The sequence below is a fragment of the Pocillopora verrucosa genome, chromosome 12 (assembly GCF_036669915.1).
Source record: "Pocillopora verrucosa isolate sample1 chromosome 12, ASM3666991v2, whole genome shotgun sequence".
In the NCBI taxonomy this organism is placed as follows: Eukaryota; Metazoa; Cnidaria; class Anthozoa; order Scleractinia; family Pocilloporidae; genus Pocillopora; species Pocillopora verrucosa.
In genome coordinates, this window is record NC_089323.1 from 6,787,321 (window position 1) to 6,812,651 (window position 25,331).

Consider the following 25,331-nt stretch of genomic DNA (forward strand, 5'->3'; position numbering starts at 1 on the left):
ACAATGCTATAAGTGGCACGATCCATTTTACCGTCAGACTATCGTTTCTTTCTATTTACCTGATAGAATGAAAACTCCCTCCTTTTCGGCTAGGTCCGCCACGAGTTAAATAAAGATTAGCGAAAAGAAAAATTGATCTTATCGCACCGTTAAGGAAAAAAAAAGGCCATGAACACGCCGTGCGGAGTTCTGGGAATGAGGCTCAAAATGTAATTAATCCGTAAAATAAGCTTGTCTTGGTAGTGTGTTGACGGTTATCTTAACAAGTACATAAGAGACTTCACAATGCACCGCTATGTGTCACAGTTACTGATTTGTGTACAACACTTTAATTTGTTCGATCGTTTAGTTTCATCGTCTGGGTCATGAAAGTCCTCAAAAAGATTATTGTTGGTGAACAGTAACTGAACACAGCGGTCAAACGTCTGGCATGTGCAAAGGAATTAATTTTAGCCGGCCGCGCACTGCGCGAAATTTCTCATGGTCTTTCATATCGTCACAATCTAGCATTGTATAGTATCAAATCTTTGAAATACAGGCGCAAAGAGCAGTGTCACAAACTTCTTCACTCAGTTGTATCTCGGTAACAGTGTGCACAAAACCCATCATGTGTTACTATCCCAAAAAATTATACAATTTTGGAATCTAGCGCAATTTTACGTTATCAAAAAATGCGCACTAATCGTTACACGTAAACATAAATTCCATCCATGTTCAGTCGGTAGACCTTCTGTACGTTGTCTTTTTCTACACAGTTATATGACACGAAATTCTTTTTTTTTTTAGATATTATGGGCATACATCATTAACTCTAAATTTTATGCTATTTAGCCTCAGGAGGCCGCGAATTTGAATACTTTTAACGAACTATCCGTCTCTCTAAGCACCCTTTAATCAAATTTTAAGGCCACGAGAAAGTAGGAAATGATCACCATCTGAGGCGGCTCTCGATTGTTAAACAAATTCTCCTTGTTAGCAGCATAAGAAATGTACAGAGAACAGTATGGAAAATATGTATACTGATGTTAGGGTTTGAAAGGGTTAAGGCAAACATTCGCTCTAAATTTTATTTCTGCGTGTTCCGTTACTGCCTCTTTCTCATTAGATATTGCATTAAGTGCCATTTCGTTTCTCTTTACAATAGTCAACAAACATTTATTTTGTGGAAACTATTTAGTCATTTTGGTCGCCAAAAGGCGAAATGTTCAGTATCTTGGATACAAGTACGTAATCTCCAATGGTCGAGCATGCTCGTTTTTAATCTGCGCTCTCGTTGGCTCTTTGGGGTACCTTCCCTTCTTCTCATTGGCCGATGATACTACCTGGTTTTGGTGTTACGACATTCGAAATCGAAAAGTGCGTTAAAGAGATCCTTGTTTCCGGTTTGCTCTGAAAATGAAATGGTTCCCAATTATCTTACTAAAAGAAAGCAGTAACCGTCCCTTTGTCCTTATGGAAATGAAAAAAGCTGAAGTAGTGTCACATACTCAGTAATTAAATAGCAACAAGGCAGACGAGCTCCATCGCACGCTTCGATGGGCTTGGACTATATCGCGCTCGCTAATATACGAGAGAATCGACCCTTTTTTCACCTTGCTGTTTTTTTTCTTTGGTTTACCATCGTAGATTATCCTATCAGATTACAAGTTATTTCATGTTTTCGTAGGACGTTTTTTTCTAATGTGCATTTTCAAATTGCTGGTAAACCATTTTTCAAATACGAATAAAACGAAAAACTCGTTCTGAAAGGAAATGATTTCTCGCCGTTGCCTCATCACAGACATTTCTGTGAAGATTTATTCGGTCGACATGTGATTTTTTTAATGAAATAAGGCTCCTCAAAGGAAAATGTGCATTTTCCTGTTGCTGATAAACCATTTTTCAAACACGAATAAAACAAATAATCTCGTTCTGAAAACCTAAGGAAATGATTTCCCACCGCTGCCTCAATACAAAGACATCTCTATGAAGATTTCGTCAGAAAACATATGATTTTTCTCACGGAATTCAGGCTCCTCAAAAGAAAGTGTTCATTTTCAAATAAAAATAAAACAAAACAAAAAACTTGTGCGGAAAGCCTATGAAAATGATTTCTCGCCGTTGCCTTAATACAAAGACATCGCTGTTACGATTTCATCGGTCAACATCCGTGACTTTTTTTGAAACGGAAATTACGGTCCATAAAAGGAAAATGATAAAAATGATTACATAAGCTTCAAGTTCTTCGACTCCATATTGGAGGGTAAACCGAGCCATGATGATCACTTGACTGATCATCTGTCGACATGAATGTGAGTATGTCTGAAGATCCCCTTGTAAACTCTTCCGAGTCAAAGTTCTTTTGTCCAGGTGATCCGCTGATTATCTGGGATTTAGAAAGGAAAGCGTTCCTACAGCTTGGAATCACTTTATCGGCTGTAATAGGTTTATTTGCAGTTTTGTTGAACATTTTTGTGATCTTAGCAATCAAGAAAACGAGAGAATTGCAGACAAACTCTATCATTTTAGTCACCAGTTTGGCAGTCGTAGATCTCATAGTGGGTGCGGTTTCTGCCCCATTTAACATCACTTTAGATACGTTAATTCTTCGAGGAACTATATCGGTGGGCACGATCTGTGTGATAGCTAAACTTACCAAATTAGTTTCGGGCACTACTTACCGTGCTTCGTACTATCACGTAGTTCTGTTCAGTTGGGAGAGGTATGTTGCGATTGTAAAGCCTATGAAGTACAAGGCTATAGTAACCGAGAAACGCTTAACGAGATTAGCGATAATCGCTTGGATGACAGCCCTTACAACATCGGTCTTATTTCTCGCATTAGAAGCTACTGCGGTTTCCAGAATGGTACCTCGTGTTATATTTGCTAGTGTCCAGTTACTCGCCTTTATCCTTATGGTGTATTTTTATTCCATGGTTTATATCGCAATACGAAAATGCAACCGAAGCCAATTCAGCCACGTCAATGCTCTAATCAAAGCGAGGATGGAAAGTAAAACGGCTTTGACGGTGTTTCTGCTAGCAATTGCCATTTTAATCGCTATCGTTCCTTTAGGGGTTGCACACGTCTTAGCGCAACGTTCCCTTTTTTTTCGTGAAATTTCAGTTTTGCGATGGGCAGAAACTTTCCTCCGGTTAAACTCCATTGTAAATCCTGCGCTGTATTTTTATAGACACAGGAAATACAGGGAAGCTGCTCTTAAACTGCTAAGTAAGCCACGGGAAATTCAGCCAGCGGTTCACGTGGGTCTTCGTAAAAGACGCCAGCGATATTCCTCCGCGTTTGTAAATGTGAAAGAACTTGTCTACATAGAAAGAGGTCAACGCCTCACACGGTCACAGTCCTGGACAGCGGACACACACATGGTCACTGGAACACCAACCGTGTCTCGAGAACCAGCGGTTGCAATAATGAACAGAAGAATGTCATATCCACCCTTAACAAGGCATGAAAACCTTCGTGAAGTGATTCAACCTTTCACTCAAACTGTTAAGGTGCAGATTGAACTTCCACCTACAAAGAAATAAGCAAAGAGGAAGAAAAAGTTATCGTGTGTTTGTAAAGGAAATCAGAAGTCACAACACACAAGATCAAAAACTTGGGAAGAATACTCATATCTTGTGTTAGAATTTGTGGGCGTGACCAGGCGTGACTACACTAGGCGTGACTACATTAGGTTCGACTACACTAGGCGTGACTACACTAGGCGTGACTACACTAGGCGTGACTACACTAGGCGTGACTACACTAGGCGTGACTACACTAGGCGTGACTACACTAGGCGTGACTACACTAGGTGTGACTACACTAGGCGTGACTACACTAGGCGTGACTACACTAGGCGTGACTACACTAGGCGTGACTACACTAGGCGTGACACACTGATGTACGCGCGCAGAGCCTTATTGGCTTTGTGACTTCGTGCTTCTGTTTTTCGAAAGAAATCCTCGCTTGTGTTGTGTTTGTAAATACAGTCCCGAGTTGTAAGATTAAAATGTTCATATTGGAACCTTGAGTGGACCTAAAATACTTTCCAATATCTTATACTTAAAGACACTCGTTACAAATCGCCCCAGGCTACCTCTCAAAGACACAATTCAGCGCCAACAGTTCCAGCGATGAATTATGTTACTTAACCCTTCACAGGCTAACATCAGTATTCATATTCTCCATACTGTTCTCTGTACATTTACTGAGGTGCTGACAAGGAGAATTTGTTAAACAATCAAGAGTTTCTTTAGTTGGTGATCATTTCCTTTATTCTCATGACATTAATGTGTGATTCAGTGGTGATATTGTAAGGAGAAATTAGATCTTCAACAGCCTCACCTGAGTATTCTTCTTCTCCGCACTGTTCTCTTTAGATGTCCTATGTTTATGACGAGGAGAATTGTTTGATAATCAGGAGCTTCTCGAATTTGGTGATCATTTTCTTTCCTCTCATCACCTTTTCATTTGATTGAAGGGTTATATACTGTAGGGAGAAATCAGCCGCCAGTCACTATAGTAGATGAACAGAGGGTATTTTGATCGAGTGTCGTATAATCGAAATTTTAGTTTTTTGCAGCATTCGATCAGAACACGAAGAATTATCACAAGTAGCCAATAAGATCTTAAAGTGAAACAAAGCAAAATACTTGAAGCGCGGGAAAATGTGCATCACCAGGTGGTGATAAGATTCAGTCTTGTTTCTGGTTGGTTGAGATCAAGTCGTTAGTTCCCCAACCAATCACAAAGCAAAGGAAAGGAAAACAAAGATAAACCTGAATTACTTGCAATATTCAGTCGAAAGCACGCTTGAAGGACCGTCAAACGAGAGGGTTGTTACTAAAACGGGAAACAAGCTTAAGAAATGGAGAATAACGAGTCGGAAAATCAAATGGGAAATTGAGATTGGAAAAGTCGTTTTTTTACATCAGTTGTCTACAATGCGGAATAAATATTTTTCAGAGATAATTATTGATATTCTTTTTTTTTAGCGTTTACGACAAAAAGAAAGTGACAGAAAAAGAAAGAGGTTACACAGAATGTACATTTTCTCATTGCTCGTATATTTCTTTGCTTCTGCGTGGCTCTGAAAAACACAACTCGCAAAATATTCACCGTATTACTTGCTAAACCATCACATGAGGTACCTACATCGCAAATCAGTCTATAGAAAAAAGAATAAAGGGGTAAGTTTCTAAAGAAACTGTAGTTCTGAAACTGTGGTTGAAAACGTAAATCAGCCACCGTAAAGGGTAAAAAAGCTAAATTACTTGCTATTGAAAAAAGAATTACACGACGAGAAAAAGTCATATAACGACCATTCGTACAAGCCAAGAGTCCTCACAAATGCGCTGAAAAGAGCAAAACAAGTCTTTTGCGTTTTCGTGACACGAATATTTCCAATTATTGCACATTTTCATATTGCTAGTAAACCATTTTTCAAAGACGAATGAAACAAAAAGAATATTTCTTAAAAGCGTAAGGGAGAGATTTTTCACCGATACCTTAATACAAAGACATCTCTGTGAACATTTTATCGGTCAACATCTGTAACTTTTGTCAACAGAAATAAGGCTCTTCAAAGGAAAACGAAAGAAATATTTGTTAGTTTTGGTGGTTTTTTTACTTCAAACCAGGCTTCACGAGTGACTGATGTTTGTCACTAGAATTTACTAAGATTACTAAGATGTTCATTAAGATTGTAATTGGACTCACGATGCCTGTAATCAGGCGATTCCAAGCTGAGGATAAATTTTTTTCTTTGAGTCCGAGATGAACAGTAAATTACTTAAACAAAAGAAGACTGGCTCAGAGGAATAATTGTCTACAATTATAAATTTAGGAAGTAATCAGTCAAACCCATTTACTTGAATCTTTAGTTTTCCATGATTTTGTAAGTTAAGAAAGGCGTGGTATGCGAGACTTCCGCTAAAGCTTAGGAAAGGAATTACTTGCAATCAGGCAATTGTCAGACATCAGATCATTTAGCACGAAGATTCAAAGATAAACTGCTATTCTACACATGATCCTAAAGAACTCCACCGACAGTAAATATATCGATCTTCTCACCAGAAGTGTAGTCTACACGCTCCATACAGTTAAAGTCACCAATTCGCGTGAGCAGTCAGAGACAAATATAGCTACCAGGAATTTTTACCTTTTCGTAAATTCGATTCCTCCTTTTTCCTTTTTTTTTTTCTTTTACATAACTAAATGAAAATGTACATTACTATTATCAAAGAGATCTCCAAATTGACGAGTGTTGGGCGGAAATTGTTGACGAATACTTTAAAGATTTGGAAACTTGGAGAAATTTCAAGTTCATCAATTGCCCACAAAATAGAAATTGCTGACTGGATATGCACGACAAAGCGATTACAAATTTACGCGACAAAGCGATAAATAATTTTATTTGAATCTATGAACGAGAAATCTTGCGGCTTATTTTTCCTGTTCTTTTTTCCGGGCTGTAAGTCCTTAGTTTCTCTAGAATAAGAATCAGTCGTGGTTTGGACGTTCATTCAAAAAAATTGGTCCGGAAATTGAGTGCAATCTTGAAGCAAAATGCTATCAGTTCCGTAAATCTTGATGACCAAAGTGATTTCCAGATGATGACGGTGATTTCACCATCCCTCGCGCTCGTTGTTAGGAAGCAAGGAGCTCCAAAATATCGCACGGAAATTGTTGACAAATAGTTTTAAGATTTGGAAAATGCATATACCTGAAACTTGGAAAAGTGTCATGTTCGTTTACCTCCTGCAACATCGCAAACCCTAATTTTGTCCGACACAGTTTCACCTTTTCGCTATATCAAAATCAAGTGTGTTTGCACAATGAACAAGAGAAATTTTGGGGAAAAAAAACAATCTGCAATTTTACGCTTAATCAAAACTAACAAAACAAAGTTCTGGAGCGTGATTGGTTATCACCAACCGATTTGAGCACTTATAATATACATGAAAAAATTACGCGTGTCTGATTGGCTGAAAACGGGTGCATTTTTCATGTAACACGAGTGCAACGTTGTAACACGAGTGCAAATTACGAATAGCGCGCGCGCTGCCAAAATTTCGTCCGTTTTGAGTTTCTGAGATGCGTTTTTCATACAAATTATTAACAAGAAGCAACAAGATTTCTCGTGCAATATGGCTACCTGTGCTTTTCTCCTTGTAGCCTGCAGATGAAATGAAAATCGAGGCTTTCAACATTTTAAAGATTACTTCCATATTGATCAAATTGTACTGAATCCATAGAAACCGTATGATGTGGTTGCTATGAATTCAGAGGCGTATTTTTGACATGCGCAGTACGTTATTCAGCTCGGTGACATTACAACATTCTTTTTGTTTATATATTAAAATTTCTTGAATTTATCACTTTTGACATTTATTAAAACACACTTCTTGCCAGCCTCTATTCTTCTCTACGATGTACCAAAGATGCCCGCGGTGGCAAAAGGGGAATTACGAATTAAAGTGACGTTTATAAGCTGGAGCGAAAAGCTCGAAAATCATAATGGCGTTTGCTCCACAACCTCGTGGAATTTTAAATAACGGTCATACGACCGATAAAGCTCGAGAAGAACAAATCTGTAGAGTAACAAGCACGGACATAGCTTTCTGTTTCGCAGAATTTCTCACTAAGTTAGAAAGAGACTCTGCACACGTTGGTTCTACAGACTTGGACTGTATACTATCGTTTAACTTGACTTTATTCTTCACAATCCAACATTACACGTTCTGTTTTTCGACCTAACTCAATCCCATCTTTTTTGAGTAACAAAAATGCTATGTTTTATTAGCTACGGATACACACACCCAGATACCTAAGTCCGGAGTGGTAAGATAATTTAAGCTAACTTGACAAAGTTCCAGTTTTGTTTTACACATTCTTCAATGATTCGTGGCCACTAATTTCCTGTTACATCGGCTTGCTCGACAATCATAGTGTTGATCTACGCATGCGGTTTTACTAGCGACTATTTGATTAAATACATTATTGTTTAGTTTGTGAAGGCTCGATCACACGATGCCGGTTAATACTTCCTTTGACATTCCACAAATCAATGTTAGCGACAAGAAATAATAACTTACTTAATCAACTACTAAATATACCAGAACAGGAAAACTTTCTTATGAGCACGTGCAAACCTTTCACGACATTCTGTGTCATCCGAGGGAAGCTGGAAAACATTAAAAACGTTACATGTACAACTAGAGATGATTTTAAAAATACACTCCTTTAATATGAACGCGGAATTAACCCTTTCATTTCCAATATCTCAATGGTAATTCTCCCTATTGTTGGTCGTACATTTCTAATAGTCTAAGTTCGGAGAATTTGATGTTGTATCACATGAAAATGACTGAACGAGATTTTTTTTCTATTCTCATCACTTGCTTGCTTAACATTATATTGATTTTGTAAGGAGAAATTATGTCTTGGTCACTTCTAGGGGTGCATGAAAGGGTTAACAGCCAAATGATTCAACGCAACAGGACTCTAATTTGGGCCGAACTTCGATTATTTTTTCTGTTTTAACTGATCACCTCCATTTATTCCTTTCTCTGGCCTTTTGCATTACATGTACGTATGTTTTGAAAGGAAATTTTTATTTCAGTTTCTTGCCTATAGTTTCATCAGTCATTGCATAAAAACAGTACGGCATGTTTCTGTCTCCAAAGATATGGGATTTCCTTACCTGATGGTTCTATATGGCGAATGATAACTAGTTCATCTCTGAAAAGGCGATATTGGATTTGATTATTCGTGAGGGGAACGTTTTGGACAAGTTTGAAGGTAAGTTCGACATCAAATTCTTACAATCGATAAACAAGATAATGTTTGACAACCAGAGACCATTAGCAGCTAAGCAGAAAAATCACGATTCAGGAATTAGAACTTAAAGATAATTATACGAAGTCTTTGCACACTCGGTTTATAACTTAATCCGAATACGAAGCTTTAGCCGAGTTCTTTGTCAATGGACGGTTCTCGAACTAAAACGAACAACTCTAAAATACTGTCCTCGTTACTGTACTGCAAACCCAACGTTTGCGATTGCAGTAGTGGGCATTAAATGAACCAAATCTAAGAAGCACAGAGAGAAAAACCGTTCCGTTTGGTATCTTGTTTTATCTGGGCAGAGTTATCATCGAAAAAACATTTCGTGCGTAATTATCACTTATTTAGAGTTCACAAATTACCGTCAACAACTCTCTAGGCTGGTAAGTGTCACCTGATCACACATTCAGGAAAGTGCATGTACCCGATCGAAAGACTCAGTTCAGAAGTCGTGCTTCTGCCGTGACAAAAGCTCGGCAGAAACGGCGTCTGAATCAAACTTTTTAATTAAGTTCGACATCACCCACCGTGCTACATGACTCTGGCAAGACAGTGATTCGGACGTCGTACCCCTGTCCTGCCGAACAAAATTCATAAATTATACTAATGTATTTCGGCGGATTTCGTTACCGCGGGGTAGTCACGAGGATAATTCTCCTTTACGGAGTACCCGCTGAGAGTGCTTCAGTAAATGCTGAATTTCGCTCGACGTTAGCCCGACATCTGATTCAGAGTCGTGCTTCCGCCGTGCTATGGTCGAACCTTAATTGCAATTAAGTTCGGAAGCACGACATCTGTGGGCTTAAGTGAATCAAATGCGACGTGAAATTCAGATTTAACAGACAGGGTAACTTCAGTAGTTTGAAGTTCCGGGGATCTTTAAAGAGGATTCAACTGCTGTAGCTTTTGTATTGTTTTGTATTCAAACAATGAGTTGAGGGCAGCACTTTTTTTTTAATTTGTCACGCATATTTGTCGTGGTAGCCAGTTCAAATAAGTGTCACAAAATCCTTCCTCAAATGTCACACATCACCAAGAAATTATACCGGGCAAGACATTAAAGTTAAAGACGATACGTCTATTTTATTTGGATCGACATTTTTCGGCAATAAACAATGTTAGACAATGAAACGCGACTCTAAAGATGTATCTATCTGGTCAGGTTTTTCTGTCCTGTCGCTCTAACTAGTTTTGCGTTTATTTTTATTTTGTGTGCATAGATCAATTTCATTTTTTTCCTTCCTTTTAAAGTTATTTTTCATACTATCAGGGTACTAAAAATGACATTTTCTGTCAACAAAGATAAACATGTATCTGCACGACTAATTTTTGCATGTTTTATTTTCCAGAGGTAAAAATTTGATTCAGTGAGGAAAGTTTTGGAGGAGTTTGAGGGTAAGTACTTTTTCTGATTCAAAACAATTTCTCTTTAAATGAGTTGATACAAAATCCAGTAATACGAAGATGAGGATAGCTCAGTCAATCAGCAGGAGGGTGTAATCTTGATTTGACGCCAAATTCTCTATAACACTTTACATAGAAATTATAGCAGACAGAGGGGAGACTTACGAATCAGATCTTAGCAGTCAGAGGGTCAACAAATACTCTTCAAACTCAGAGTTTGAGGGTAAGAACCACATTAAGCGCAATTACGACTAATTCGAATTCGAGGTTAAGTTCTCTCTATGACATCCATAAGTTATCCTCCAAACAGGTAATGCGAATAATTAAACTTTCAGGTAGAAGTTGTTTTCGTGATCAAACACCAATATCTCGTCACTAATGTACATGAAAATGTGTAGCAGTTAGACGGAGAAGGGTTTAAGAGCGAATTATAAATCAGGAGTTGTCTAGAGGCTAATTTATAAAAGTCTAACAAACACACGGCATGCACGGATTTCCTACTTAATTTGAACAATTTTAGTCCCAAGGCTTTGATCTAATTCTTTTTGTGTGCTGGATTACAGCATGTTCTCCAAAGTCTGCGAGCGAACATCATTGTGCCTAAAGCATGCACGAATACCAGTTTGAATCTTATACCGCGCCCGGTGTGGCAAAACCGCTGCGCCTGATCTACACAGATGTATAATCGCAAAACTGTTTGCACTTGATCATTTTAAGTTCCAGTTGTAAACTAGCTGTCTACTGCAATTTAAGCCCATGAGTGTCACGCGACGAAAATATAATAGGAGTGGTTTGAATGAGTTTGTTCTGCGTTTATGTTCAGCTGAGAAATGAATTCGTGATCAGTGTAGTGTAAAGTCTCGGGTCGTAGTTGTGTTGGGGCCTTAGTGAATCAAGTGCGACGTGGGATTCAGATTTAACTGACAGAGCAATTTCATTAGTTTGAAGCTCCGAGGATTTCCTAAGAGGATTCAACTGCTATAGTTTTTGTATTGTTTTGTGATTGAACAATGAGTTGAGGGAAAACTTTTTTTAAATTTGTCACGCAAATTTGTCTGGTTAGCAAGTTCAAAAAAGTGTCACAGAATCCTTCCTCAAATGTCAAACATCACCAAGAAGTTATACTGAGCAAAAAAAAAAATGTTAAAATGATACGTCTATATTTCATTAGCTTGACGTTTTTCCCACAATAAACAATGTTAGTCAATGAAACGAGACTCTAAAGATGTATCAATCTGATCAGGTTATCCTGTGCTGTTGCCATAGTTATTTGCGTGTATTTTTATTTTATGTGCATAGATAATTTCATTATTTTTCCTTTTCGCTTTTTACGTCATTTCTACCATCAGGATGCTAAATATGACATGTTTCTGTCCACAAAGATAAACAAATACCTCCAAATTCCTGCCTGATCTACGCAGATGTATAATTGTAAAACTATTTGCACTTGACCATCTTTAGTTCTGTCGACTGCAATTTAAGCCCATAAGTGTCGCGCGACGAAAATATCATAGGAGTGGTTTGAATGAGTTTTTTCTGCGTTTATGTTCAGCTGAGAAATGAATTCGGGATCAGTATAGTGTAAAGTCTCGGGTCGGAGTTATGTTGGGCCTTAGTGAATCAAGTGCGACGTGGGATTCAGATTATAACTGACAGAGCAATTTCATTAGTTTAAAGTTCGGGGATTTCTTAAGAGGATTCAACTGCTATAGTTTTTGTATTGTTTTCTGATTGAACAATGAGTTGAGGGAAAACTTTTTTAAATTTCACACACAAATTTGTCTCGGTAGCTAGTCCAAATAAGTGTCACAGAATCCTTCCTCAAATGTCACACATTACCAAGAAATTATACTGAACAAAGAAAAAAAATTTTACAAACGATACGTCTATATTTCAATTTAGCTCGACGTTTTTTCCCGCAATAAACAATGTTAAACAATGAAACGCGACTCTAAAGATGTATCAATCTGATGAGGTTTTGCTGTGCTGTCGCCAAAGTTATTTGCGTTTATTTTTATTATATGTGCGTAGATTAATTTCATTTTCCTTCCTTTTCGTTTTAAAGTCATTTCTACTATAAGGATGCTAAATGACATGTTTCTGTCTCCAAAGATAAACAAATTCTTCACACGACTAATTTTTGCTTGTCTTTATTTTCCAGTTGGTTGAAATTTGTTATTCGAGTGAGGAAAGTTTTGGGGAAGTTTGAGGGTGAGTACGATTTCTGACTCAAAACAAATTCCAGCATATTCTGTCAGAACTCAAATAAGGAGGAATAAAATAAACTTCCTCTTGAATGATGTAAACATTGATTGCTTTAGGATCATCGCTTTTTAAGGCAACGCTTGGAGCCGTATTCGCCTGTCGTGACGACAGAAATATTTCCGCTATATCACAGATATTTTATCGCAATAGAAACAACCCTTTTACTTGCACACATCATCAAATATAGTTATTCTCTTTACAGTGTTGATACAAAATCCAGCATCAGATGATGAGAATAATTTGATCACATGAGGGTTTAATCTTGATTTGACACCAAATTCTCCTAACAACTTTACAAAGAAATTTATAGCAGATGGAAGGGAGACTTATGAATCACATCAATCACATCTTAGCAGTCAGAGGGTCAACACTTGAAACACTCTTCAAAGTCAGAATTTGAGCCTAATTACGACTGATCTGAACAGTTTTTGCCATGAAGCTTTTTGCCAGATTTTGCTGTGCAAATTTTGTTGAACTTAATCGAACACCTCGTAACAAACTGCTTTCTGTCTGTATCATTATCCAAGCCAACATCATAGCGACTGTGGTATTGCATATACAACAGATCAAATCTAAGCCGGGTTCAAAGCCGGGTGATGAAGAGAGGCCCCGCTCTGATCAAAGCCGCGAAATTTGCATGCTACAAGCAAAAAAACGAAATTATAACGGCTCAAAGCCATGATGCGTAAATGCGAATGTTAGAGAAAAAAACAGTTACATCACCGATCAAATTCAAGAAGAGCGCCAAGTTAGCTTTATGTGTCATATAAGGGAGTCAGAAAGCAAAAGTTTTCATTTTCATTAAAAAAGACATCACGATCTGATTAAAACTTGGTCGTTTTGTTATTGTGTACGATTTAACAAAATGAGTCAAACCTTTGTTTATTGATTTCTTTTTTCTCTTTTTGCTGCTTTTAACCGATCGGTCGGGTTTAATTTGCTCTTAGTACGGCTTTTTGTATTAATTATATTCTACTACGAAAAAAAACGCTTCTGTTTCTTGCGTTTTTAGTTTTAAGGTCATAGCAGCCAAACATCAAGATATGGTCCTGTTGCTAAAAATATAAACTTTCGACACCTTATGGTCCTGCATAGCTAATGCTGCTGACTTGTTTTTTTCTCAGCGAGAGGAATTTGATTCATTTGTATGGAGGAAATGTCACAGAAGTTTAGGGTAAGAACCACATAAACAATCACTTCTCTCTATGCTATTCTGGGGAAAAATAAAACAAACTGCAATTTTTTTTCCCAGAAGTGATTAAGAAGTAGAAGTTGTTGTCTTGATCAAACAACAATTTCTCGTCACTAATGTACATTAAAATGTGTAGCAGTTAGACGGGAGATGGGTTTAAGGGTTTAAGAGCGAATTACAAATCAGGAGTTGTCTGGAGGCTAATTTATAAAAGTCTAACAAACACACGGCATGCACGGATTCCCTACTTGATTTGTACAATTTCAGTCCCAAAGCTTTGATTGAATTATTTTTTGTGTGCTGGATTAACAGCATATTCTCTGAGATCTGCGAGCAAAACATTGCGGCTAAAGCATGGACGAATACCAGTTTAAATCTTATACCGCGCCGGTGTGGCAAAACCGCTGCGCCTGATCTACGCAGATGTATAATCGCAAAACTATTTGCACTTGATCCATCCTTAGTTTCGAGTTGTAAACTAGCTGTCTACTACAATTTAAGCTCATAAGTGTCACGCGACGAAATATATATAGGAGTGTTTGAATGAGTTTGTTCTGCGTTTATGTTCATTAATAAGTGAATTCATGATCAGTGTCGTGTGAAGTCTCGGGTCTTAGTTCAAAGACGATTCAAAGGCCGAGATTCTTTTTTTGGTTTTGTTTCAAAAGGATTGAGGCTAACTTTTAGTATCAGTCAGTCACGCAACATTCTTGCATGGCTAGAAGCCGAACGACCTTTATCGAATGCTCAAATGTCACGCATGGCTGAGAAAAACTACTGGAAAAAATACTGCTTTTAAAAAATATTATTAATATATCGCTACACCGTTGAAATATTTGTTGACAATAAATGAGGTTATACCGCAGGCTTAACCATTGATGAATATCGATGAAATGTTTTAGTTTCTCACCGTGGTTGTTTGCGTTATTTCAAGAGTTTGGGAGAAGATGTATTTCAGTTTATTGATTTTCTTTTCATTGTCTGTCACTCGATCAGAACTCTAAAAATAACACTCTCTGTCTTCAAAAATAAACACATTTTTGCTCGCTTGCTTTCGCTTTCCTGGTGTTATTTGATTGATTCGCGCCAAAAGCTTCGGAAGATTCAAGGATTGCTAATTAATAATTTTCTGTACACGGTCATTCAAATTTTATGATTATATAACAGAAAAATATTGGGCCGGTAATTCCTTTAAACTGCCTATTTATAACTCCTCTTAGACTGTTGTAAATATGAATCGTTTCAGTAACAACGACACAGTAAAGTGAAAATTTTCGACCAGATTCTAGTATACTGCACGTTCATTGCGTTTTACCTTTTATCTGATAGAAAATGATTCAAAGAATCAAAAATAATCCTCTTGCTAGCAGAACTGATTGACGCGAATATTCTCCTGAATAATTTCATCGAAAATGCAACAAAGAGGCAAGAGAATAAACAAATCTATCTTGAGTTGTAATCTTGACATAACACAAAAGTCTCCTGTTAATTTGTTAGAAAGGAATTGGTCGCTCCACGAAAAGAAGTGAGAGTGCTGTCTGATTTTAATAGCAGTTGAATGGTTACCAAATAGGCTACTCAAATTCTAAAGTTAACTCGACACCTTTAATCATGTATCGAAGATTTTGGTAGTTGACGTTAATTTTCCGAGCTCACCCCGACATCTTCCAACAAATTATACTGATAACAGTACTAGGGTGTCCCAAAAAACATCAGAGCAGTTGCAGTAGCAAAAATCTAAGTCTGATATTTCCGGAGGAGCGTGACTGTGTTTCATCTGATCCCATGTTTTATTTCAAGCAAAGTCATCACTGTAAAAAACCAGTGAGTGTACTATAATCTGTATTCATTCACAAAATTGCGTAAAACGCACTGCGCCACACAATTGAAGTTTCCTGTATTTCTTGAATGGCTTACATAGAATGTAGGCATTGGGCGAGCTATCAGTAATGATGACATTTCAACATGGCTTTTAAAGTTTAAAACGGGAACTGGTTAAGCACGTTGTCGCAAAAAAATTTGGCTCCATCCTGAGAAGAGTTTAAAATTCAGATTTAAATCAAACAATAGCAAAACCACTGGTTTTATACCTTGTCACGGTGGACGTTTCCTTTCTCTACCTTTAGCAAAATTACCCTACATCTGATGCACAAAAAAAAAAAAAAATTCAGATGCTAAAATAAGGTTTATCGCGTATCATATTGTAAATATATTGCAAAATTTAATATCGACTCAGTCAATTTGCTGCTTTTATAATTGAATCGATTTTACCATCTCAGTAGCGGATCCAGACCTTGAGCTAATGGGGGGTGTCGTTTTTTTCGTTTGCCCTGCCGGTTTTTCTTCCTTCTGCGATTCTTTTTTTTTTTTTTTTACTCCAAAATAAGGGAAGGGGGGGGGGGGGTGGCCGGGCTCCCCAGCACTCCTCCCATATATCGCCACTGCATATGAGGACATAATAATATGATTACTAATACGGTCGACCCTGTATTAAGCGGCCCGCATTTGGCGATCACCTTATATTAAGCGGTCAGTTGTCAAAATCGCGAATTGTTTCCTCTTTAATCACTGTAATTTTCACCTCTATTTAGCGGTCGCCTCTATCAAACGGTCGCGGTCACCCTCTACCAAGTCCCAACGGCCTGTTTTTAATGTCTTTCACTTGTAATGAACGATCACTGAAAGTGGGACCACTCAAATAAAACTAAGAATAATCTTTCAAGTAATTTTTAAACAATGTTTCTCTCCCAAAATCAAAGGAAGTATTATTATAGTGAGATTCTGTACATTAGGTGGGAGTTGTGGCATAAAGTGGCATTATATATCGTTTTTGATGATACCCCTAATCTGTAGAATCTCCATTTAGCGGTCATCCTTCCTTTCCCCGCGGGTGACCGCTTAATACAGTTTGACTGCTTATATTTCTAATAATAAAGAAAATTTAACTGAACTAAGATGAAAAAAGAAAATAAATAAGGAACATCTTCCTTACTATATATATATATATCTTTTCTTTATTTCAGCGGCTTTCTTCTTAAACATTCGAAGACCATAATGGACAGCAAAGCAGAAGTCGAAAAAAAACCATCAAAATAGCTTGTGCTGTTGCCTTATTCCTTGGAAACACTAAACGCTATTTAAAAGCAATCGAGCTATGCAACGAATGTTTAGTGGTACTGAATAACGTAACTCACAGTAAAGAAGATTTTTTACAAAATCCCTTTACCTTAGGATCTTCATGTCAATGTTTCGGGGTATACTTCGACATCAATGATCACACACAAGGAGTGAAAGATGCGCCGAAATAGCTGTTTCACTATCGCACGACACTGGTGACGCGATGATAGAAGCATTCTTCAGCGTAAGTCTGGCAAATATGTATTTTGACCAAAGACGGCTTGAAGAGTCAGAAAAATTTTGCGAGAGAGCAATCAGAATCGTAAAGGTAATTAGGGGAGAGAAATGGAAGCCCAAGCCTACACTTGTCTCGGACGTGTTTCCCAAATGCAAAGAAAATATCAAAAGGCAAAAGGGAATTTCGAGAAGGCACTTGCCATCCACATGGAAATTAGAGACAAGAAGGGAAAAGCAGCAGCTCGCGCAAACCTAGGAGAGGTGTTATATTCACTTAGCGAATATCAGAAGGCTGAAGAATATCTTGAGAGAGCACTTGCCATCTTCATGGAAATTAGAGACAAGAAGGGGAGAAGCACACGCTCGCACAAACCTAGGAGAGAGGTGTTACGTTCACTTGGCGAATCAGAAGGCTAAAGAATATTTTGAGAAAGCACTTGCCATTTACATGAAAATTAGAGACAAGAAGGGAGAAGCAGACGCTCGCACAAACCTAGGAAAGGTGCTATATTCACTCGGTGAATATCAGAAGGCTAAAGAATATCTTGAGAAAGCACTTGCCATCTACATGGAAATTAGAGACAAGAAGGGAGAAGCAGACGCTAGCACAAACCTAGGAGAGGTGTTACGTTCACTTGGCGAATATCAGAAGGCTGAAGAATATCTTGAGAAAGCACTTGCCATCTACATGGAAATTAGAGACAAGAAGGGAGAAGCACACGATCGCACAAACCTAGGAGAGGTGTTGCGTTCACTTGGCGAATATCAGAAGGCTGAAGAATATCTTGAGAAAGCACTTGCCATCTACATGGAAATTAGAGACAAGAAGGGAGAAGCAGTCGCTCGCACAAACCTAGGAGCGGTGTTACATTCACTCGGTGAATATCAGAAGCTAAAGAATATTTTCAGAAAGCACTTGCCATCTACATGGAAATTAGAGACAAAGAAGGGAGAAGCAGACGCTCGCACAAACCTAGGAGAGTTGTTACGTTCACTCGGCGAATATCAGAAGGCTGAAGAAAAGAAATTTTGAGAAAGCACTTGCCATCTACATGGAAATTAGAGACAAGAAGGGAGAAGCAGACGCTCGCACAAACCTAGGAGAGGTGTTACGTTCACTCGGCGAATATCAGAAGGCTGAAGAATATACTGAGAAAGCACTTGCCATCTTTATGGAAATTAGAGACAAGAAGGGAGAAGCAGTCGCTCGCACAAACCTAGGAGAGGTGTTGCGTTCACTTGGCGAATATCAGAAGGCTGAAGAATATCTTGAGAAAGCACTTGCCATCTACATGGAAATTAGAGACAAGAAGGGAGAAGCAGTCGCTCGCACAAACCTAGGAGCGGTGTTGCATTCACTCGGTGAATATCAGAAGACTAAAGAATATTTGAGAAAGCACTTGCCATCTACATGAAAATTAGAGACAAGAAGGGAGAAGCAGACGCTCGCACAAACCTAGGAGAGGTGTTACGTTCACTCGGCGAATATCAGAAGGCTAAAGAATATTTGAGAAAGCACTTGCCATCTACATGGAAATTAGAGACAAGAGGGGGAGAAGCAGACGCTCGCACAAACCTAGGAGAGGTGTTACGTTCACTCGGCGAATATCAGAAGGCTGAAGAATATAGTGAGAAAGCACTTGCCATCTTTATGGAAATTAGAGACAAGAAGGGAGAAGCAGACGCTCACACAAACCTAGGAGCAATGTTTATTCACTCGGTGAATATCAGAAGGCTAAAGAACATTTTGAGAAAGTACTTGCCATCTACATGGAAATTGGAGAAAGAAGGGAGAAGCAGACGCTCGCACAAACCTAGAGAGGTGTTAAATCGACTTGGCGAATATCAGAAGGCTAAAGAATATTTTGAGAAAGCACTTGCCATCTACATGCAAATAAAAAACAAGGAGGGAGAAGCAGGCGCTCGCGGAAAGCTAGGAGCGGTGTTACATTCACTTGGTGAATATCAGAAGGCTAAAGAATATAATGAGAAAGCACTTGCCATCTTCATGGACATTAGAGACAAAAGGGGGAGAAGCAGACGCTCGCACAAACCTAGGAGGGGTGTTACGTTTACTTGGCGAATATCAGAAGGCTAAAGAATATCTTGAGAAAGCACTTGCCATCTATGGGAATTAGAGACAAGAAGGGAGAAGCAAACGCTCGCACAAACCTAGGAGCGGTGTTATATTCACTCGGCGAATATCAGAAGGCTAAAGACATCTTGAGAAAGCACTTGCCATCTTCATGGAAATTAGAGACAAGAAGGGAGAAACAGTCGCTCGCACAAACCTAGGAGCGGTGTTACATTCACTTGACGAATATCAGAAGGCTAAAGAAATTTTGAGAAAGCACTTGCCATCTACATGGAAATTAGAGACAAGAAGGGAGAAGCACGCTCGCACATAAACCTAGGAGAGGTGTTACGTTCACTCGGCGAATATCAGAAGGCTAAAGAATATCTTGAGAAAGCACTTGCCATCTTCATGGAAATTAGAGACAAGAAGGGAGAAGCAGACGCTCTCACAAACCTAGGGAAGGGTGTTACGTTCACTTGGTGAATATCAGAAGGCTAAAGAATATATGAGAAAGCACTTGCCATCTACATGGAAATTAGAGACAAGAAGGGAGAAGCAGACGCTCGCACAAACCTAGGAGGTGTTACGTTCACTCGGCGAATATCAGAAGGCTAAAGAATATAATGAGAAAGCACTTGCCATCTTCATGGAAATTAGAGACAAAAAGGGAGAAGCAGACGCTCGCACAAACCTAGGAGAGGTGTGTTATTCACTCGGCGAATATCAGAAGGCTAAAAAATATCTTGAAAGCACTTGCCATCTATATGGAAATTAGAGACAAGAAGGGAGAAGCAGTCGCTCGCACAAACCTAGGAGCGGTGTTATATTCACTTGGCGAATATCAGAAGGCTAAAGAATATTTTGAGAAAGCACTTGCCATCTTCATGGAAATTAGAGACAAGAAGGGAGAAGCAGACGCTCGCACAAACCTAGGAGCGGTGTTATTTCACTGGCGAATATCAGAAGGCTAAAGAATATTTTGAGAAAGCACTTGCCATCTACATGGAAATTAGAGACAAGAAGGGAGAAGCAGTCGCTCGCACAAACCTACGAGAGGTGTTAACTTCACTTGGCGAATATCAGAAGGCTGAAGAATATTTTGAAAGCACTTGCCATCTACATGGAAATTAGAGACAAGAAGGGAGAAGCACACGCTCGCAAAAACCTAGGAGCGGTGTTTACATTCACTGGTGAATATCAGAAGGCTAAAGAATATAATGAGAAAGCACTTGCCATCTTCATGGAAATTAGAGACAAGAAGGGAGAAGCAGTCGCTCGCACAAACCTAGGAGAGGTGTTACCTTCACTTGGCGAATATCAGAAGGCTAAAGAATATCTTGAGAAAGCACTTGCCATCTTCATGGAAATTAGAGACAAGAAGGGAGAAGCAGTCGCTTGCACAAACCTAGGAGCGGTGTTACATTCACTTGGCGAATATCAGAAGGCTAAAGAATATAATGAGAAAGCACTTGCCATCTTCATGGAAATTAGAGACAAGAAGGGAGAAGCAGACGCTCGCACAAACCTAGGAGCGGTGTTACATTCACTTGGTGAATATCAGAAGGCTAAAGAATATCTTGAGAAAGCACTTGCCATCTTCATGGAAATTAGAGACAAGAAGGGAGAAGCAGACGCTCGCACAAACCTAGGAGAGGTGTTACGTTCACTTCGGCGAATATCAGAAGGCTAAAGAATATTTTGAGAAAGCACTTGCCATCTACATGAAATTAAAAACAAGGAGGGGGAAGCAGGCGCTTGCACAAACCTAGGAAAGGTGTTTATTCACTTGGTGAATATCAGAGGCTAAAGAACATTATGAGAAAGCACTTGCCATCAGCATGGAAATTAGAGACAAGAAGAGAAGCCTTTCGCTCGCGCACAAACCTAGGAGAGGTGTTTCATTTCCTTGGTGAATATCAGAAGGCTAAAGATATCACGAGAAAGCACTTGCCATCTGCATGGAAATTACAGACAGGAGTGGGAGAAGCAGCGCTCGCAGAAACCTAGGAAAGCGGTTTGTTACATTCACTTGGTGAATATCAGAAGGCTAAAGAGTATTTCGAGAAAGCCTTGCCATCTTCATGGAAATTAGTGGAAGAGAGGAGCAATGCTATGTTTCCTTGGACTCGGAACTTGCTTTCTTTCGCTTGGAAAATATCGGGACGCTCACGAACATGGGGAGAAAGCACTCTCTATTGCGATGGAAACCGGTAACAGAGCAGAGAAGCGGAAGCGTATGGTATCTTGGAGAGGTTCGTTATTCCTTACTTGATTATCAAAGGGCCAAAACATACAACGAGAAGCAGATTTTTATCAGCACTGAGATTGGTCACAGACGTCAAGAGGCAATGGCATACCTGGCAAAAGCAAGGATACTTCGACATGGCAAACAAAACAAAGCTGTAGAATGCATTGAGAAGGCGCTCTTAATATTTAGTACTATTGGCGACATTAGAGGCGATTTTGCAGCCCTAGCTCAACTCTCTCTTACATTAAAGTATTGCAATCAAAGTTCCAGGAGGCGGAGTCTCATCTTCATGAATGTATTGCCAAGTATGAAAAATTGCGACATTCCTTGCACGGAAACGAGCAGTTTCAAGTATCTCTTTTAGATCATACAGGACTTTTTTCCATACAAGATGCTTAGTGATTGCTTTTCATTCCACAAATCCTAAAGAAGCACTTTATGTCGAGGAGCTGGCACGGGCTAGGTGCTTGGCAGAATCTATGGCACTCAACTTTTCCGCTGAAAATCACATCTCATCTGATCCCAAATCATGGTTCGGGATTGAAGAGATTTCAAGAAAAGAAGAGAACTGTACTTTCCTGTACATTTCGTATTATGATCGAATTGTTCGATTGTGGTTTTGAAAAGTAACGGAGACACTTTATTCCGATCTTCCGAAGTAGTGGATGACAAGACTCTCATAGCGGAGAAAGCTTTCAATTTAAATAGCTTTTTCGACAAGATCTCCGCGGCTTTGGAATTTTACCTGCCCATAAATGCGAAGATCGATCTTTGAGTGAAACCATGCCGATATCACTTCACGACCAGAGCGAAGCAGATTTGCGAGGAGAGGAAACTCCAGAAACTACAAGAAGACTTAATTTGTGTTCCAAACTCATCATCACTCCAGTGGCCGATCTACTTACAGAGCCAGAGATCGTTATTGTACCCGAGCGTAGCTTGTACCGAGTCCCATTTTCAGCCTTAAGAGACAATCAGACGGTAGATACATATCGGAGACTCACAGGATTCGCATCGTCCCTTCCTTGACGACTCTTAAGCTCATTCAGGACTGCCCAGCAGATTTTCACAGCGAGGTCGGTGCAGTAGTTGTTGGTGACCCCAAGGTAGGAAAGGTGTATTACATGGGAGGTGAAAGGATTTGTACCATTGCATTGTGCAAGAAAGGAAGCAGAGATGGTCGGAGAACTGCTCGGAGTTCAGCCTTTGTTGGGAGAGCGTGCAAAGAAGCAGGAAGTACTTCAAGCGATGAATTCAGTGAGTTTGATTCATATTGCTGCCCACGGTAACGCCGAAAGAGGAGAGATTGCCCTCTCCCCCAGCCTTGCCACTAACACTATTCCAGAGGAGGAGGACTACCTTTTGAGGATCTCTGATGTATCACAAGTTAAGTTGCGAGCCAAACTGGTAGTACTCAGCTGTTGTCACAGTGGACGTGGAGAAATTAAAGCCGAGGGAGTTATTGGAATCGCTCGAGCGTTCCTAGCATCCGGCGCACGTTCAGTGTTGGTGACACTGTGGGCCATAGAGGACGAAGCAACAGAGAAGTTTATGAGGCGTTTCTACAGACACCTTGTTGATGGAGATAGTGTCAGTGAATGTCTTCATCAGGCCATGAAATGGCTGAGAGCAACGGCTTTCCCAAAGTTTCCCAGTGGGCTCCGTTCATGTTGATTGGAGATAACGTGACATTTGACGTCAAGAAACAAAGGTTAGTTTTATTTCCGAAAGGTCACTAGACACACACTGAGTCACGTACAGAATCTGGTTTCGATTCAGTTAAGGTCAATGTAACGAAGAGAGGACGTGTTGGTGTACATTCCAATGTCTTACGCGTGCCTTCTCTGAACACAATGACATAAATAGTTTTGAGAATTCCAAATTTTAGCTAGAAAAATACCAGCGGCATACTGTGTATATGACCATTTTCAAACTCAGAATGATAGTTAAAGTTTTCAACCGCAATAACAATTTGCAGAACCGGTGGGGCCGCGCGCGAGTCAGCTACAATAGCGAAGATTATAATGACAGCAGTTTTTAAATGCAACCTTTAACTTAAGTATTTTTTTTGTTTGTTTTTCTTTAGGAAAGAAGAAATTGACTGCGAAGGACAACAATGAAGCATAAAAGAAACAGTCAGCCAAGCCTTTCAAAAGATTGTCATGAATAATTTCATTGCATATAAATATATGTAACGGCAAGGGAAGTTTAAGTTTAATTTTTCATCAAGTAAACTTTAGAATGTATATCTTTATGTAGTTTCGAAAACGTAGATTGCGATTGGAAAGGTTTCGAAGAATTTCTCTTTGTATGGAATTTTTTCCAGTAACAAAGAATGTAGCGAAGCTATTCAGCTTGTAGTTGTTTCAGCGTGCGACCTAAATCACTTGATTACTTGGTAGTTTTGATCGAATATTCTGTGAGTCAGTTATTTCTTATAAAGTTCTTGGGAGTCTAACTTATTTGAGTAGAAAGGAGATCATATGCCTAATCTAAGTTAGTCGTGAACGAGCGGACCCTTTGAGTAAGTTAAACGAGAAAAGGTAAATTGTTTAGTTTTAATTTTCAACCGGGGTCAGAAATGTGAGATGCAGATATGATTGATGTTTACACCGAATTATTCCATTAGATCAACTCATTTGAGGTATTATCGATTATATGCTTGATCGAATGTTGTGTTTTTAAATAAAAGTAGCATAATTTGTAAATTAAATCGTGATTCTTTTAGTCATTTTTTTTTGGCCAAACCCTTCAAATCTCACGCCAAAGCTGCCTTCTCCTTATCACTTATCTGCAAAATATTTTTATGTTATCCTGTTGGCATGTGACTTCCCAACAAATCTGGAAACGAAACTCCACTTCGTATTAAACATAAATGTTGGTACACGCGCAATAAAGAAGGTGACTCATATCACATGGGAATTTTGCATCCCAAAGCTCTTGCCCATTGCGAATGACTGACGTTAATAAGAAGCACCTTTCCGATCATGCGCGTAACCCTGACGCTAGACTCAGCCGTTCATGATATTTGCATTCTTATCCTCGGTTACATGCATTTCCTTCGATTACTCAATGGTTCCTTCCGGTTTTTTTTATATATGAAAAAGTCTCATAAGTAAAAAATCAAGAATCCAATGAGGTTCACATGTGATCCAATGAGGTGTTCACATGCTGATCACGCGTCACTATCTTGATGATGATTGACGTTGTCATGCACGGACAGGGCCGGGTCACATGACGAACACGAGATTTTTGCCCATTAAAACTCTTTTGTCAGTCGTTTTGTATTTCAACGTAATTGGATTACGATCATCTGGAGCATTATGGCGCAAACGCGCAAAATACTTATAGACGCATACACAATACAAGTCGTATTGTTCGCGGCCAATCCACACAAAAAGATGTTATTGAGCGGTATTTTTTGGAACGGACGAGAATCGCGAACGCTTGAAAGCCATGAAAGCATTGAATGCCTTGTATGCCTTGTATGCCAAGTAATGTCTTAGTTGAAAAAAAAACTCGTTGTAAAAAGCAAAATCTGAAATCTGAAACCAAACTGCATATACTCTATGCAATCTATTGAACAACACTACTACCGTGAGACTGAAGAACAAAATTCAAATGGATGCAAACTGCTTGTGAAGAAAGACGCCATGTTGGATTCACTTGATGCCAGGGAACGTAGCTACGATAACAGTACGAATGGTATTAATTTCACGATCAGAAAGGTGAATCTTATTTTTTTCATTGTAGTTGTATGGATATTCTTTTTTAATAAATACATGATCCAAAACCCTGTTTTTTTTTTTGTGTATAATGTTATTATGTTAAATATTGTTTACGCAATTGTCTTGTCACAGGCGACCCAAGGTCACGTCTCGAGAAAAAGCCAACGATTAATTCACGAACGCGTCACGCGTTGTGTGACTCGGAGTAAGTTCTAGGAACCGTTGAAAATT

At 39.0% G+C, this 25,331-nt stretch overlaps 2 protein-coding genes and 1 pseudogene across 2 annotated transcripts; all 3 read left to right on the forward strand.

Moving 5' to 3' along the window:
- The first annotated feature begins 17,495 nt into the window (after window positions 1–17,495).
- LOC136277136 (G-protein-signaling modulator 2-like) lies at window positions 17,496–18,462 on the forward strand. The gene is made up of 2 exons (XM_066158822.1): window positions 17,496–17,789; window positions 18,025–18,462. The coding sequence occupies exons 1-2, from the start codon at window positions 17,496–17,498 to the stop codon at window positions 18,460–18,462; spliced, it is 732 nt and encodes a 243-aa protein (XP_066014919.1).
- Window positions 18,459–19,145, forward strand: LOC136277137 (G-protein-signaling modulator 2-like). The gene has a single exon (XM_066158824.1). It carries the CDS (start codon window positions 18,459–18,461, stop codon window positions 19,143–19,145), a length of 687 nt encoding a protein of 228 aa, XP_066014921.1.
- A 2,706-nt stretch (window positions 19,146–21,851) lies between these two features.
- LOC131790888 (tetratricopeptide repeat protein 28-like) lies at window positions 21,852–23,492 on the forward strand (annotated as a pseudogene).
- The last annotated feature ends 1,839 nt before the right edge of the window (window positions 23,493–25,331 follow it).

Excerpts from the sequence above, each read along its gene's own strand:
- LOC136277137 (XM_066158824.1), top strand. The coding sequence starts at position 18,459 with ATGAAAATTAGAGACAAGAAGGGAGAAGCAGACGCTCGCACAAACCTA.
- LOC136277136 (XM_066158822.1), top strand. The coding sequence starts at position 17,496 with ATGAAAATTAGAGACAAGAAGGGAGAAGCAGACGCTCGCACAAACCTA. Across the intron at positions 17,790-18,024 it reads ATCGCACAAACCTAGGAGAG|GAGAGTTGTTACGTTCACTC; the intron begins GTGTTGCGTTCA and ends GCACAAACCTAG.